Below are 15,426 nucleotides of genomic sequence, written 5' to 3'. Positions count from 1 at the left end.
TTTCCAAAAATGTAGACGTGAACCCTCACGAACAAATCTTAAAAATGAATACCTGGCCTTTCAAAAAAATTATAAAGACAAATTGAAACAAATGAAACTTACATCTTGGAAGGAATATTGTAGTAAAGCCACAAAGAACCCTTGGGGTTTCATTACAAAAATGTGTACTGAACGTTTACGTAAACCTCAAGCGCTAGTCAACGACGCAAGCGACAACTTAAACTGCGATTTTTTAAAAGTCTTTAACCAAATGATGGATCGTTTTTGTATTGTCGATAATCCTGAAGCTGACAACGCTAGACAACAAGCGTTAAGAAATAGTGGTGGTATACCAATCAATACTCCTGTAACCCCTAAATTTCAAAAGCATGAAATAAAATTGTGCTATATCTTGTTTAAAAAATGGTAAAGCACCGGGTATCGATAATATGACGGCGACCATTGCCCGCAAACTATGGGAGCTTATTTCAGACCACTTAAATAAGCTTTTTAATATGCGTCTCCATACAGGGATTTTTCCTGATCCTTGGAAAATAGCTCGTATCGTTCCAGTACCTAAACCGGGTAAACCCAACGAATTCAGATTAATATCTCTCCTTCCCCTTCTTGGCAAGACTTTGGAACGACTTATAAACAACAGACTTTACTGGCATTTGGAACATCATCGACTCTTACACACCTCTCAATATGGTTTCCGTAATCAACGATCGGCTGCTGATGCAATACATTTTGTAACCAAGGAAACTAATTACTTATTAAATAATGGTTACAAATATGTTCTTGCCATCAGTTTAGACATAAGTAAGGCGTTTGATAGCACATGGTGGCCTCTGACCTTATCACAACTTAGACAAAAGAAATGCCCTTCTAATCTGTATAAAATCATTCAAGACTATCTTAATGAGAGGCGTGCTATCATGATACAGGGAGATCAAGAGATCACAAGAAATATTAGTCGAGGATGCCCACAAGGCTCGGTAATAGGACCGTTACTTTGGATAATTACATTCGATTCACTTCTTGATCAAGATTTAGGTCAGGAGAGAATGATCGCATATGCAGACGATCTGCTGATATTGATAGGAGGTCACAGCAGAGCCGAACTCGAACGAAAAGGGACAACAACCTTAGGAAAAATACACAACTGGGGCAAAGAAAACAAACTGCAATTCAATGCAAACAAAACAAAAGGCACTATGTTTAATCTCCCTGGCCGTCCAAACTTATTTATCCGAGTTCCAAGTGTAAAAATGGGAGGTGTGTCGATCAAAATTGACAAAACACTTAAATATCTGGGAGTCATATTGGACAGTAGTTTGTTATGGAATGCACACATAGATTATATAACCAAACGTACGGGTCTGATTTTTCAGACATTCTCCAGAGTGGCTCATCGTACATGGGGTTTGCCCTTTGAAGCTTTGGATATTATTTACAACCAGTTGTTCATACCAACAATTACGTACGCTTGTAGTAGTTGGGGATGGGCATCCCATAAGGTGCATCCTAAGAGAAAGCTTAACTCGGCCCAGAGGAAGGCATTAATGTTACTGACGAAAGCTTATAAAACAGCGCCTACCTCTGCCCTCCAGGTAATCTCACGAAAATCACCTATTGAGATGCATATTGATTATTTTAGTCAGATCAGTCACCTTAAATGGGGGGAGGACGTACAAATTAATACTGGTACAATAACTGCATCAGATTTGGAACGTCCGTCACCATTGTCCTTACTCCCAAATCCCTGTGAGTTACTAATCCAAATTACAGACACTGATCAAGAGAACGATATAGTTATTTTTACTGATGGCTCTAAAAACGAAAGGAATGTAGGATGTGCTTTTGTGGTTTACTCAAATAACATCGAGATTGCTCATCAAATGTTTCGTCTGGGAGAACTCTCTACAGTCTTTCAGGCAGAAATGTTCGCAATTCTTCAGGCCCTTATCTGGGCCAATCAACAATATTCCTTTACAAGAATTACAATATGTAGTGACAGCCCTTCTTCACTGGCCACAATTAAAAGCACTAAAGCTCATCCATTATCTACAGCTATTAAAAATTCTGTTCTAAATTCAAATAATGACTATAAATTCAAGTGGGTAATGGCACATAGGGGGACTAGCGGCAATGAAAGAGCAGATCACTTGGCTAAACATGCTGCTAATAATGATCAGCTTATAATTTCTTATAACAAGGTCAGTTTGAATACTATCAAGGGCCTTCTTTGGAGCAATATGCTCAACAACTGGCAACAAAAATGGAACAGCAATGAGGGTAAAATTACTTACAAATTTTTTCCAATCATTAATAATATCTTTAAATACACATGGATAAAACCATGTTTTTGGTCCACTCAATTTTTCACCGATCATGGTAAATTTGCCAAGTACCTACACAGATTTACTGAATACATTAATAAAGAATGTCCAACTTGTAAAATTGAAGATGGGAGCACTCATTATATCTTCGACTGCGTAATGCTTGAAAGAGAAAGACAACAACTCAAATCTATCCTCATTAGCTGTGGTTACTCTTGGCCATGCTCTCATAATGACCTTGTGAACAATAATGGAATATTTATTTATTTTTATAATATAACTAAAAGCTACGGCAAAATCGTAAACATCCATACTTAACTCCTTCATAAAGCCTCTCAGCACTCTACAGGTAGGCCTCCTACAACGCGGTAGATACGTTCCTTGAAAATACCGCGTTGTGGAAAATTGCGTTATAGGAGACACCAACTTAATACAAAAACTGGGATTCGGTTCTAAAAAAAGAAAAACTTGGCGTTTGAATGGCATTTTTTTGAATTTTTCAAACCTGCCATTGCTAGCCACGAATTTAACACTGGTTTCATCAGCCGACGACTGTCCCATTTGTTTTAAATAATCAAATATTCTTAAGGCTTTGTGTTTAACTGCACTTTTATTTAAGGGCAACTGTTTCTTGTTCATATCTTCTACCCATAATATTACCGCTTGTTCCATTTTTTCCATTATAGGTGCTCTCTGACGAGCAACATTTTTCGCAAGAATAGATGCGACCGAATTCCTCATCTTTTCTTTCGAATACTTAATTGACCGTATAGTTGACTCATTTAAATTAAAATGCCAACTAATATCAGCTATCCGCTCTTGATTTTTAATTCGATCCAAAACTTCTATCTTTGTTTGAAGAGATATAAATTTCCTTTTTAACTACGGTCCTTTCTTTTCATTCGGCATTGTTATGGCTAAAATTTTTTCAGTCAGTTTTGTGGACATTAAAAATCACAAAAAATAACTTTCCTTCACTACGTTGTTAAAAATATACACCCAATAGAGGTTTATATTGTATTTTGGACCATTTTTGCGGTCCCCACCTATTGAAAAAGTATAAATTTAGTGATATATTTGAGTGTTTATGGTAACTGATGCACATCTGTCTAGAAACCGGTTTTCCCCTAAAACTTTCAACATCGACAAACAGCTGTTTTCAAGGACATTTAGCTCTGTACACCAAACTGCAGAGCGTATTACGTGATCCGTTGCGATTTTTCTGTTATGTGAAAGATAATTCGTTTCTAATTACCGTAAACCGCGTTGTAAGAGAATTTCCGCATTTTTCCAACCGCGTTGGAGCGAAAACGCGTTCTAAAGGTACCGCGTTGTAGGAGGCCTACCTGTATATAGATATTGCATTGAATTTCAACACAGAAATGAAAATGTGATTGGGCTCTTCTAGTGTGAGAATATTCCTATAGTGGTCTGTAACAGTACCGAATATTTGCAAGAATCTTAGTGTATTAAAGAGATATATAGTGATATATGGTGAATTCTTCTCTTTTGTGCCTCTAAAACATTGTTCCGTGAACCTACTTTCAAGTGCATATGCGATAAGGTTGTTTTATGGATCCAAATTGAAAGGTTACAACTGTAACTTAAATGTGAACTGAATGTTTAAGTGTTTCTTCTAAGCATCACTCAGACTTTCAGCATGATGCTATATGAATTAACTGTTTAAATTACTAGGAATACGCGAAGAAATCTTCTAGTATAGAATTTGCTAGAGCAAGGACTGTTCACGATGCAGGATGAATGTTTCGAACTCTGAGTGTAAACATTTAGTTCCTGACAGCCTTAATTTTTATTTTATTTTATTTATTTTATTTTATTTATTTTATTTTACTTTTTTTCTGAAAAAAAATTGTATTATTCATTGCTATTATTAATTGTTTATGTAACTATAACATTTGCAATATCTAAAACATATGTAAACTGGCTGTGCTTACTGCGGAACCAGTTATGTAACGTTGGTTACGGCATTAAAAGATTTGTGTGTGTGTGTGTCCAGGAAATATGGTCACTCCATACTAACTGTAGCGTCGTTGGTGTGGGTGCTCTCGGAATTCAACGGGCAGTTCACATCAGTGCCTGCATTAACAGTCCGACGGCCATTCTTTCCGGCGGTAAATCAGTCCTGCAGGCAGTCGCCAACATCAATTTTTCCTCCCCGTCAGTTATCATTGACCTAGCAGCTTCAATCAGCTCATCCCACGCCCCTCGAAATCGGGTGGACCCCGGGACACGTTGGCATCTACATTAACGATGAGGCCGACCAGGCTGTTGGTGGAGTCCTCTCGTGGCACGTGACCTCATCCGTGCCATGCGGGAATCAATTATTCGCTCCTACACTGACACCTGATCCACTGTTCTCCGGAGAAAAGGTCGCGACCTTTCGCCTCCTGGATATATCAACACGCATCGTCACGATACGCCGAAACTCTATTGGCCCGTCTTCGCACTGATACGGGCCCGTTGAACGGGTTCCTTCACTCACGACACCTGCGCGTCTCGCCTGACTGCCCTCAGTGTGACTTGATATACGACTGCAAGAAATTTCAACAACAGAGGAACAAACTGATCCAAGCTGTTCTTCAAGAATGCATTGCCTGGCCGTGCGACACTAGAGTTTTAATTGAAAATAAAAACATCTACAATGAACTCACTGCTTTTGTTTCAGCCACAAAGGCGCTAGAACTCAACACCAGCAGGTAGCTGGTTCTTTTCAACACGCGAATTGAGTTGTTTGCTCTTTGTGTACAATTGTTTGTTAGCATTTTTAAGCAGCTGTGTCTATTCCAAGTGGGAATTTAAATACTGCTGCCGCCTTACATTCCAAATGTACATTATTTTGTTATGTTTTTATATCTTGTAATTTTGTGGTTTTAAAATAAACTACCCGATGCGGCTCATTACCTCCCTCTTCCTCTCATTTCCTCTTCCTACTGTCTTCACCCCCTTTCGGCACCTGCCAAATACCTTTCACTTACGTCTACATTCTCCTCACTTCTTTTCATCCCCTTTGAGGATATACCTACGAGTAATGCCTCCTATCACCTTTCATAATTGCAATTGCCCTCAGTGTGAGGCGCTACAAACATCTTTTCATTTTCGGCTTGTCAAGAGTCAGGTCGATCCTTGACTTTGGACCTGACCATCGTCCGCGCTTTAAAAGCAAAATATAGAATTTCTGTCGTCGTGCAGACTGGCAGACGAAAATGTGGTTTTATTGTTTGATGAAATAAGGAATCACATGGGCGATCTGCCAAAGGGTGCCTTTCGGGAGGAGTTTCTATTGGAAACTGTCGCATATCGAGGTTTACATACGTAAAAACACCCGAAAACTCATGTGCGAGCGCGCCAATGAGGCACGAAAGTACAGTTCAAAGATTACAATAAATAATTTTTACGAATGAAATGAGAAAAACCTGCAAAGTATTTATATCTTGTCTTAATAAAAACCAAAATTCAATTCTATTATTTTGCAATAGTAAACACTAATGCTTTGAATAATTAAATTTTACAGCTGTTATAATTGAGTCGCACATCTGCGTAAGTAAGGACAGCTGTTTAAAGTACGAATAAACTTTTTGTTCAACCCAATATAACTTTTACTTATTAACTATAGCATCTGAGAAGTGTGTGAATACAACGAAATGTAAGAAAAAGGCTTTAATATCTGCGATTGAGATTAAAAAAAAAACCTATTTATCGCTAAGCGTGAAAGAAGTGCACGTGTGACGGATATGGCTGCCATGTTTACGTTAAAATAATAATTATAAAAATTGTAAATTTTAAGAGTAAACGAGTTAAAGTCACTCTTTTTTATCTGACTTGGAGAAAATTAAACACAGATATAGATCACAATTTGAAATTAATAATTATTTCTTACTTTGATCTCCATATGCCTCATCAGTGGATATCGCGCTTCTTATTCTAATAGATTAATATGGAGATGTTAGCCGTGTAGGCTCTTTCTCTCCGACACGACGTGGATATCGCGCTTCACATTGCCAATTTTATGCTCTATCACTATATCCCAGTATGCATCTACACGTACGCCAGTATTTAAATTAATAGTATTTACATAACTTTTGATGCAGTAATGTTCAATAATACGTCTTGTTACGAGGTTTTCTATTTTATACAATATTTTAACATTATTTCGATCAATAATACAATTTGTAATACTACAATGCTGATGCTACGGAGATTCGGTTTCTTTTTAATCGAATTGCCGCCTCGTGCTCCTTCAATCTCGTTTCACCAATATAGTACTTCTTGGCTGTACATATACAGTACACATCAATCTGTAAACCACTAGCTTAGAAAAGTAATTAATAGCATTGTAATTGTAGAGATCCCCAAGCCTATTAACCTCAACCCGATTTGGATGCCATTCAAAGACCGTTGACCTCCTCCCACTTATTCAAAAGATCTGTAATACGGTAACAGATATCGGCATTAATTAATCCTCTTTTTCGGAAGAAAACTTATCTCGCCGAGTTTCCTGTTATTCTTCATTCAAGAGTTCTTGGCGTTATTCTGTCGTCAGACCCGTTTCGTGCTCCATTATAAGCTCTTCGATGTTCTTTATTTCTCAGAATTGATTTTTGTTACTCCTTTACCTGCTTGAGTCATCATAATTATACAGTATCTTTCTTAGATCAGATTGAACTGCGGCCTACTGTAAACCTGTTCGAGCCATACTGCCCAGCAACATCAGACGACATCTGCCCACTCTCTACCTTTGCTATTATACTCTCACCTTTCGAAAATAAAAACCGATGCAAAATTTAACGAGTGCCGGTCCGACAGTCTCGCGAATACTATAAAAAAAATTGTTTCTGTCAGAAAAATAAAATGCTGGAATTACGAGGGAGAGTTTCAAAGTTCGGAGGAATACTGTCCGATCGGTATATACTAGTTTCGAATTATTGTTTCCCGAAGAGAGGGAAGATTAATCGGTATTCATTATTTTACGTCGCTTCTTCTCGTGTTTGTTCTGTGAGGTGTTCGTTGTCTGAACATAAAAATCTTTCGCGAAAGTGTTCGTTAACTGATCACCCACAGTATATATAGAAATGCAATCGATAATTTTGCAGGAAAGTTCGTATATTGAGGGATGGATGCTATTGGTTAAAGGTCGAGGGAGTGAGGAGATAAAAGGGAATAGTGTCATGTCTGAAGTAGGGTCGGATTTAATAAAGATTTTACTCGTTCATTTACAACTTTTTATAAAATTCACCTATATCGTCAAAATTAAGTCTTTTCCATTTTATAATAAATAATTACATAAAAAGTTATTTTAATACATTTAATAGAACATGTAACACATTATAACACTGAGAATATTTATTAAATCACAAACGTTTTCAGCCTAATGGAATAGGCCATCATCGGGTGACAGGCTATCGAACAAATTTGAAAATTGTGTTAAAACGGAACTTTCGAACATTACAAATTCAAAGTTAAAACGTAAAATAAATTAACCAATATACAAAATAACTATAATAAATAAATTGAAGCCATATTAATATAAATAGTAAAATGAGGCGATATAAAAAATAAAGATAAAAGATAAAATTCATAAAAATATACATCAAAAAGCATCACATTATAAAGGGCAGATAGGAACTAAGACTTTGTGTGTTTTAACTTTTCTTTTATAAAGAACTTCCATGCCGAAGCTAAAATTGATACAGCCTTCCTTTAATTTACTCTTATAAATTTCATTTTTTCATGGGACGGCTGCATCAATGCAAGGGATGCTGATGGTTTAGCTTCGGCATGGAAGTTCTTTATAAAAGAAAAGTTAAAACACAAAGTCTTAGTTCCTATCTGCCCTTTATAATGTGATGCTTTTTGATGTATATTTTTATGAATTTTATCTTTATTTTTTATATCGCCTCATTTTACTATTTATATTAATATGGCTTCAATCTATTTATTATAGTTATTTTGTATATTGGTTAATTTATTTTACGTTTTAATTTTGAATTTGTAATGTTCGAAAGTTCCGTTTTAACACAATTTTCAAATTTGTTCGATAGCCTGTCACCCGATGATGGCCTATTCCATTAGGCTGAAAACGTTTGTGATTTAATAAATATTCTCAGTGTTATAAGGTGTTACATGTTTTATTAAATGTATTAAAAGAAGCTGAGTTTGATATTCAAATTATTTTAATAATGAAATCCGAAACATTTTCCCATAAAAACAATAAATATAAAATTTATTAAGCTTCAAAGTCAGTGATCAAAATCTTATACACATCCATACATACAGATGAAACGTCGAAAAATGAAAGAATTTTGGTTTAAGGTCCCAAGTCCAAAACAGAAAAATTTTGGAGGCTCATTTTTGACTGATTGCCATACTCTGTTATATACAGTATATCAGAGGAAGTAACATAACAGCTGTATTCTATTAATTTTGTTGAATTTCTGTACTTTAATGCCTTCATTTTTCACAAATGTCAAGTAGGCTATTTCTCAGTGTGTCCCAAAAGTATAGATTATACAACATTTTACTACTTTTCAGAATTGTTAGGAATTTAAGAGAAATGCCAATGATTTCATTTGTATATTCAAATTACATTCACTTTAAAATTATCAAAAATCATTTTATTAGTAATCTAACAACAAAAATATACTTTTGGCTGTCCCAAAAGTATAGATAACTAGCAGATCCCGCCACGTGTTGTTGTGGCTCAAAATGTATCTGTTATAAGTGTATAACGCTTCCCCCGTGGGGGGGAATTTTTCGAAAAAATTTTTTTTACTGTACATTCTGTTGACGTACCCTATTAAAACGCAATCAAAAACACAAAAAACCACATCTGAAATAGTATAATAGAAGCCAAGTTCTTCACGGTAAGCCTCAATCCTGTCCCTCTCCTCCGCGGGGGAATATCGAAAAATCCCTTCTTAGTGTTGACGTACCCTATTAAAACGCAAAAACCCACATCTAAAATAGTATAAATAGAAGCAGAGTACTTTACGGTAAGCCTTAATCCTAATCATCTCCCTTCAGTGGGGGGAATTTCGACACGTATATTATATAAAAACACGTGCGTATTCGAATGCAGCGTCGTGCCAACATTTCAAAGGAATCGGCAGGAACAAACGAACATTACACTTTTATTTATATAGATGGATAGATGATCCGCTTTAGTTCATCCTCACATAAAAGCAAACTTAGGGCGTCGTACTCGTAGCGCCATCTGTTGGACATAAAAGCCTTAACCCTAGATGATATCTTTTAACTTATATGAATGTTTAACGGAATAATATACAGCCCATGTCCACCTCGAAGTTCCATTCTAAATATTGGTGAAAGAACTTTTGAAATCGGATGAGTAGTTTCGGAGATTACCCGCTACATCCAAACTTACTTACTTACAAACATTACCACTTTATAATATTAGTATAGATAAAACAGAATTGTAAAATTTCAAGTATAAGAAAATAATAATAAATAACAACTGCAAATTCTGGTCCTTTCATTAGGACATGCTAATGAAATAATTATCTGATGCCCAGTCCATTTCAGTGATAAACAGTCAAGTTTCACACAGGAATATAGTGTGTGTAGATGTTTAGTAGTTAATTGTTGCTATTAATGTGATACCCTTTTGTTGTAACACTAGACTTTTTCTATGGTAACAATGGAAGGTCACTGTGGATCTCAAAACAAAATGAATTCTATGAAATATCTCTCTATGAAATGTATGAATGTTGTAAGAAAATAACTCTCAAAAATAAATAAATTTATTTTATCAAAAATATTTTACATTCAATTCTAGATCAGGTATTTTANGAAGGTCACTGTGGATCTCAAAACAAAATGAATTCTATGAAATATCTCTCTATGAAATGTATGAATGTTGTAAGAAAATAACTCTCAAAAATAAATAAATTTATTTTATCAAAAATATTTTACATTCAATTCTAGATCAGGTATTTTACACTTTTCTACAGACAGATAAATTTTAACAATACTTTTATTTTTCTATAGCCTTCAAAAAGTCTGAATTTGTGACAAAGTCTGTGGCCGACCTATATTTAAAAATGCTCTTCTGCCATTTTTGCAATTGAATCCGTACAGATTTATGGGATTTCACGTTGCGATACGTCTTCTCCTTAAGAAGTTTTTCCAAAAGATAATGTAACCACAGGACATTACTGTATGGACTAAATGTGTCCCATTTGTTTCTATACAAAGCAATTGTATGTCAGTTATTGTTCACAGTTTAAATGTAAATATACTAAAACCTTACCCATTGTTTTCTTTCATTAACCTGTATATATCAAACTGATAATCTCCTTCTCCCGTAAACAAAGAATCATCATCAGCTAAGTTGGTGAATATTGTGCATCCATCTAGAAGAAAATAACAAAAAATAATTCAATTATCAACTATTAACTATTTTTCCTTCAAAACTATTTAATGTCATTTTCTGAAATTTTTACTGAATGAAATACATTTTTAATTTCTTGCAAAATCAAGCAAGTGATAATCAATATTAAAGTTATTTTTAATAATTTCTTTCTCAAAAATTAAATATATTGAGATTAAACAGTCCAAACCTTAAGGTTGAATTACATTGTGACACACATGCAGACTAAAACAAGCTATACAGCTAAATCGGACAGTGAATATCTTATCAGTAAACTCAACAAACATAACATACACAAAAATATATTAGAGCTCACAATAAATTATACATTTCTCATAAAAAACAAATTCAAATTATCAAAGCTTGAAAGTAAGGAAAATTTCAAAGCTCTTCAGTTACAACAGCATCTTTTGAAACCATAGTCACTAAGACATCAAAATAAAGCTGTTACTCTAGTATGCTATTTGTTGGGATAAATGAAAAAAAGATTCACTTTTGAAGACTGAGTCTTTTCCTCCTTTACTCCAACAGATGACCCAAAAACTGTGGTAAAACTTTATGCTGAACCTAATGAGAATAAAAACTTAGACCACGAGATAATGAACAGATTTCGAACCTGCCTGTTCAGAAGTGAAAATGGAGAAGATGCACAAAGCTAAATTGATCATAAAAGCAACTAGAATAGAGGTAGAAAGTGTCTTTTCAGACATGGCTTACTTCTCAAAAATAAAACAGATCAAGTTCATGAGATAAATTTGCAGCTCCCAACCTTTTTTGAGTTGCGCACTCCTTGGCAGCCCATTTTCCTAAGTTTTATTTTGTGTGTTAGACAAACAGTGGCGACTTTGGTCAATTATAGAGAGCCGTACAATTACATTACAAAAATTTTTTTTTAAATCAAAAAGCATTGGAGGAAGGACACAGATAAATGTAATAAAAGTATAATTATATTTTTACTTAAAACAAGGCATCAAATACCACGACATTGCCAAAGTCCTCAATGCAGAATCCAAATGTTCTTATAGTATCCTACATCTGCCATTATTAATTTTTTTTTTCACATACAGTACCTCCCTGGTTTGGAAGTGCTGAAATAAAACATCTGATGTACTCCATGTTTTAAAACTCCAATTTAAAAGTAAAGACTTACACTTTCCTTTATTAAGAGAATGAAATTTTAGACTTCAAATTTATACAAAAGAATTATTTTTGTTTTCTGTTATTAAACAGGATAAAACTGTACATATAATTTGTAGAAAAAGACCCTAATAAAACTGGCCATAACTATACATTTTCTGGTTATTTTCAAGAACATTGTTCAGCAGTAAGGTTAAAATATTCACAGTCTCTGATTTATTTATATGTGAAAGTATGTGATTTTCAGCTCAATAGACAATCATCAAGAGTATCTGCTTATGAAATTAATTCATTTAAAAATTATTAATTCAATGAATGGCACTGCCAATTTTTAACAAAAATCACATGCAAAAAGAGCAGTCATCTTGTTATTGCTGATGATTATTGTATAATGTATATGTAAAAGTTAAAAACTTTACTGTCAGAGCTTTTAAATGAATGTCTATAAGTTAAATAAAGTTCCAGACTTCCTTTTTGTCTTCTATTGACACATTTTAAGTGTTTTAACTTTAATATTAACTGACAAACTAGTTTAATCTATCAATATTTTGTTATTGAATATAGTGTTTTATAAACTTAAAATAATACAAAATTTAAAAATTACTACTACTTTTCATAAGTCAGTTGATATTTACCAGGTGAAAGTCATTCAATAACAACAATTCACTCATAAATGCAATATTTAATTATGACATAAGAATGTTACATTCATATACAATGTTATCTTGCATACTGTTAAAAATGTAAAACATACAACAGAATATTATATTACTTTCTTTCTTCATGTACAGTACATTTAAATTGATTACATATTTCACAAAATTATATTAGAATTACCAATTTGTAATTTTGAAATAAATTGATGTAACTCTTTTAAGAAAGACTCAATTTCTTTATCTAAATAACATGTTTTGAATTTTCTTCTGAGAAATTATAACCATTATCATAATAAAACTATATTTACCTTTTCTCAGATAAGAAAGTGTAAAATCAATGATGGTAACTAATATACCAGAAGTCGTCATGGTAAATCTGTCATCCCTCAGGACGTAATCTATCGTTGTCTGTATCGTGGGAGCTATCAAGATGTTACCCCAGTGCAGATCTCTATGTTCAAATTCTATGGCCTCCTCAGCCACGGCCAAGGCACAGGCAACTTGTTGGAAAATACTCTTGGCTTCCACAATATTTTTTAACTAGAAAAAATATGATAATTAATACTATAATAAATTACTTCAGCAAAGATGAATATCTCATAACATGTACTTTGTGATTTTAAATCCATAAATAAATTTTAATCTAAATGAGAAAGGATTTGTATAATTTCGCTTACTGAGAACAGAAAAAAATAATAATTACAGTGGTACCTCAGGATACGAACGTCCCAGCATACGAAATTTTCAGGATACGACATGAAATTCGAACATATTTTTGCTCCACGATACGAACAAAAACTCACCATACGACGTTACATTAGTTCGCATTTTTCATTTGTTTTCCTTACTACAGTTATTTTTTTTAATGTATTACTTGGCTTTAATTTGAGTATGTTTTTCGCGTTGGAACGAGTTATTTGGTTTAACATGTAATCGTATGGGAAAAGTTGATTCACCTTACGACATTTTCATGATACTATCTCAGTTTCGGAACGGATACATTGCAAGGTAAATATAAATTTAACAAATTAAAATCAGAATAATTATAGACAATAAATCTTAACATATAAAATATTATTATTAAGATATGTACAGTTTCTAAATCATAAAATTCACATATTAAACTATTTAAATGGTATTCTATTGCATGCTTAGCCAACTTTATAACAGATGTGGATCTACTTTCATGAGTCAAATTTACCAATAACACTGTACAACAATGAAAATGTTTTGGGCTCAAAATTAGCATATTCTTATGTATTTCCATCTTCTGAATTCAAAAATCACCATAAAAATAACCAATTAGCTCTTGCTTTGGAGGAGATACAGTGACATGTCAATTGTATTTTGGGAAAAATTTATTTTTTGGGAGTTGTCACACCTCTCAACTGACATAGCACAACATTCTCCATATGTTTGTAGGTTATAAACATAAAAATGTAGTTATGACTCTGAGTTTAATATTGCTTCTGTTTTTCTTTTTACAGAATTCCTGGTTATGGAGTGCTTTTGAAGTGTAATACTGGTTATTCCAAAATGCCACGAAAATGTGTAAATTTAATGAACAATTTTTTTTATATTTATGGTGAAATAACATTTCTGTCACAGAAACGCAATCTGACACCTCCCGTAAAGATTGCCTATCACCATTATTTGACGGTAAGGGACCAGGATAAGTCATGGGCTCCACATATATGTTGCAACTCTTGTTCAGTTATACTATGAGAATGGATGAAAAATAAAAAGCGATCTATGGCTTTTGCTGTGCCTATGGTTTAGCAAAAGCCTACAAACCATACGGATGACTGCTATTTCTGCTTGACTCCACCTATAAAGGCAGGATTGTCAATGAATAAAAAAGGAACAGTTCAATACCCAAATCTTCCATCTGCTACTGGACCTATTCCACATTCAGATAGTTTACCAGTTCCTACTCCATCCCAACATTATGAGCTTTAAATTAAAAATAAAGAAAGTATGGGAGAAGAAGAACCCAACAAGCCTTCCACATTCCAGGATTTTGAGGTAAAAGATGATACACCACACAGACTGAGTCAAGTGGAATCGAGTGATCTCATTCGAGACCTAGACTTGTCAAAGAATAAGGCGGAACTTCTAGGGTCAAGACTACAGCAATGGAATATTCTCCAATGTGATGTCAGGGTCTCGCAGTACAGAGAATGTCAGAAAGATCTGTGGTTGTTTACTGTGATGTTAATGGCTTGATGAAATGTTTAAACCATGATCCAAGTGAATGGAGGCTATTCATAGACTCCTCCAGGCTCAGTTTGAAAGCTGGTTTACTTCACAATGACAACCATCTTCCGTCTATTCCTGTTGGTCATGCTGCTCACATGGCAGAGACATATGCAAACATGACAGCTCTCCTCGATTCAATCAAATATGCTGAACACAAGTGGAAAATCTGTAGTGATCTAAAAGTCATCGATGTACTCTTAGGAATGCAACTGGGGTACACTAAATACTGTTGCTTTTTGTGTATGTAGGACAATAGGGATAGGAAATCACATTACGTTCAAGTGGACTGGCCTGCAAGAAATATTGACTCTACCAAGAAAAATGTCATTGCCGAGCCTCTCGTGGACCCAAAAGATGTTCTTCCACTCCTTCATTTCAAGCTGGGTTTAATGAAAACTTTTGTCAAAGGTATGAACCAGGAAGGACAGGCATTTAAGTACTTAAAAAACAACTTTCCTAGATTGAGCGATGCAAAGGTTAAGGAAGGTATTTTTGTTGGGCCACAAATTTGACAACTTGTAAAGGATCCTGCATTTGACTGAGTTTTGGAGGGAAAAGAAAAAGAAGCTTGGGAAGCCTTAAAGTGAGATTCGTAGATTCTTAGGCAACAAAAGAGACAATAACTACACTCAGTGACAGTACTTCT

The 15,426-nt window shown here is 34.3% G+C and overlaps 1 protein-coding gene across 1 annotated transcript; it reads right to left on the bottom strand.

The window, feature by feature from the left end:
• Positions 1 to 10,332: 10,332 nt before the first annotated feature.
• LOC111641918 (serine/threonine-protein kinase haspin-like) lies at positions 10,333 to 14,468 on the bottom strand. Its single transcript, XM_023388168.1, has 5 exons — positions 14,446 to 14,468; positions 14,316 to 14,349; positions 12,830 to 13,061; positions 10,609 to 10,711; positions 10,333 to 10,543 (listed from the first exon to the last, which is right to left on the bottom strand). The coding sequence occupies exons 1-5, from the start codon at positions 14,466 to 14,468 to the stop codon at positions 10,333 to 10,335; spliced, it is 603 nt and encodes a 200-aa protein (XP_023243936.1).
• Positions 14,469 to 15,426: the final 958 nt, after the last annotated feature.

Source organism: Centruroides sculpturatus, unplaced genomic scaffold (assembly GCF_000671375.1).
Source record: "Centruroides sculpturatus isolate CEXI.00-Female unplaced genomic scaffold, Cexi_2.0 scaffold1282, whole genome shotgun sequence".
Classification (NCBI taxonomy): Eukaryota; Metazoa; Arthropoda; class Arachnida; order Scorpiones; family Buthidae; genus Centruroides; species Centruroides sculpturatus.
Note: the sequence above shows the minus strand (reverse complement) of the source record. Positions and strands in the feature narration are given on the sequence as shown.

What these genes read in the sequence shown, in the direction of transcription:
- LOC111641918 (XM_023388168.1), bottom strand. Translation starts at nt 14,468, where the DNA reads ATGTTGGGATGGAGTAGGAACTG. An exon ending in AAATAGCAGTCATCCGTATG is followed by an intron (nt 13,062 to 14,315) that starts GTTTGTAGGCTT and finishes TATTTTTTCTAG; the next exon opens with TTAAAAAATATTGTGGAAGC. An exon ending in ACTTTCTTATCTGAGAAAAG is followed by an intron (nt 10,712 to 12,829) that starts GTAAATATAGTT and finishes ATTTTCTTCTAG; the next exon opens with ATGGATGCACAATATTCACC.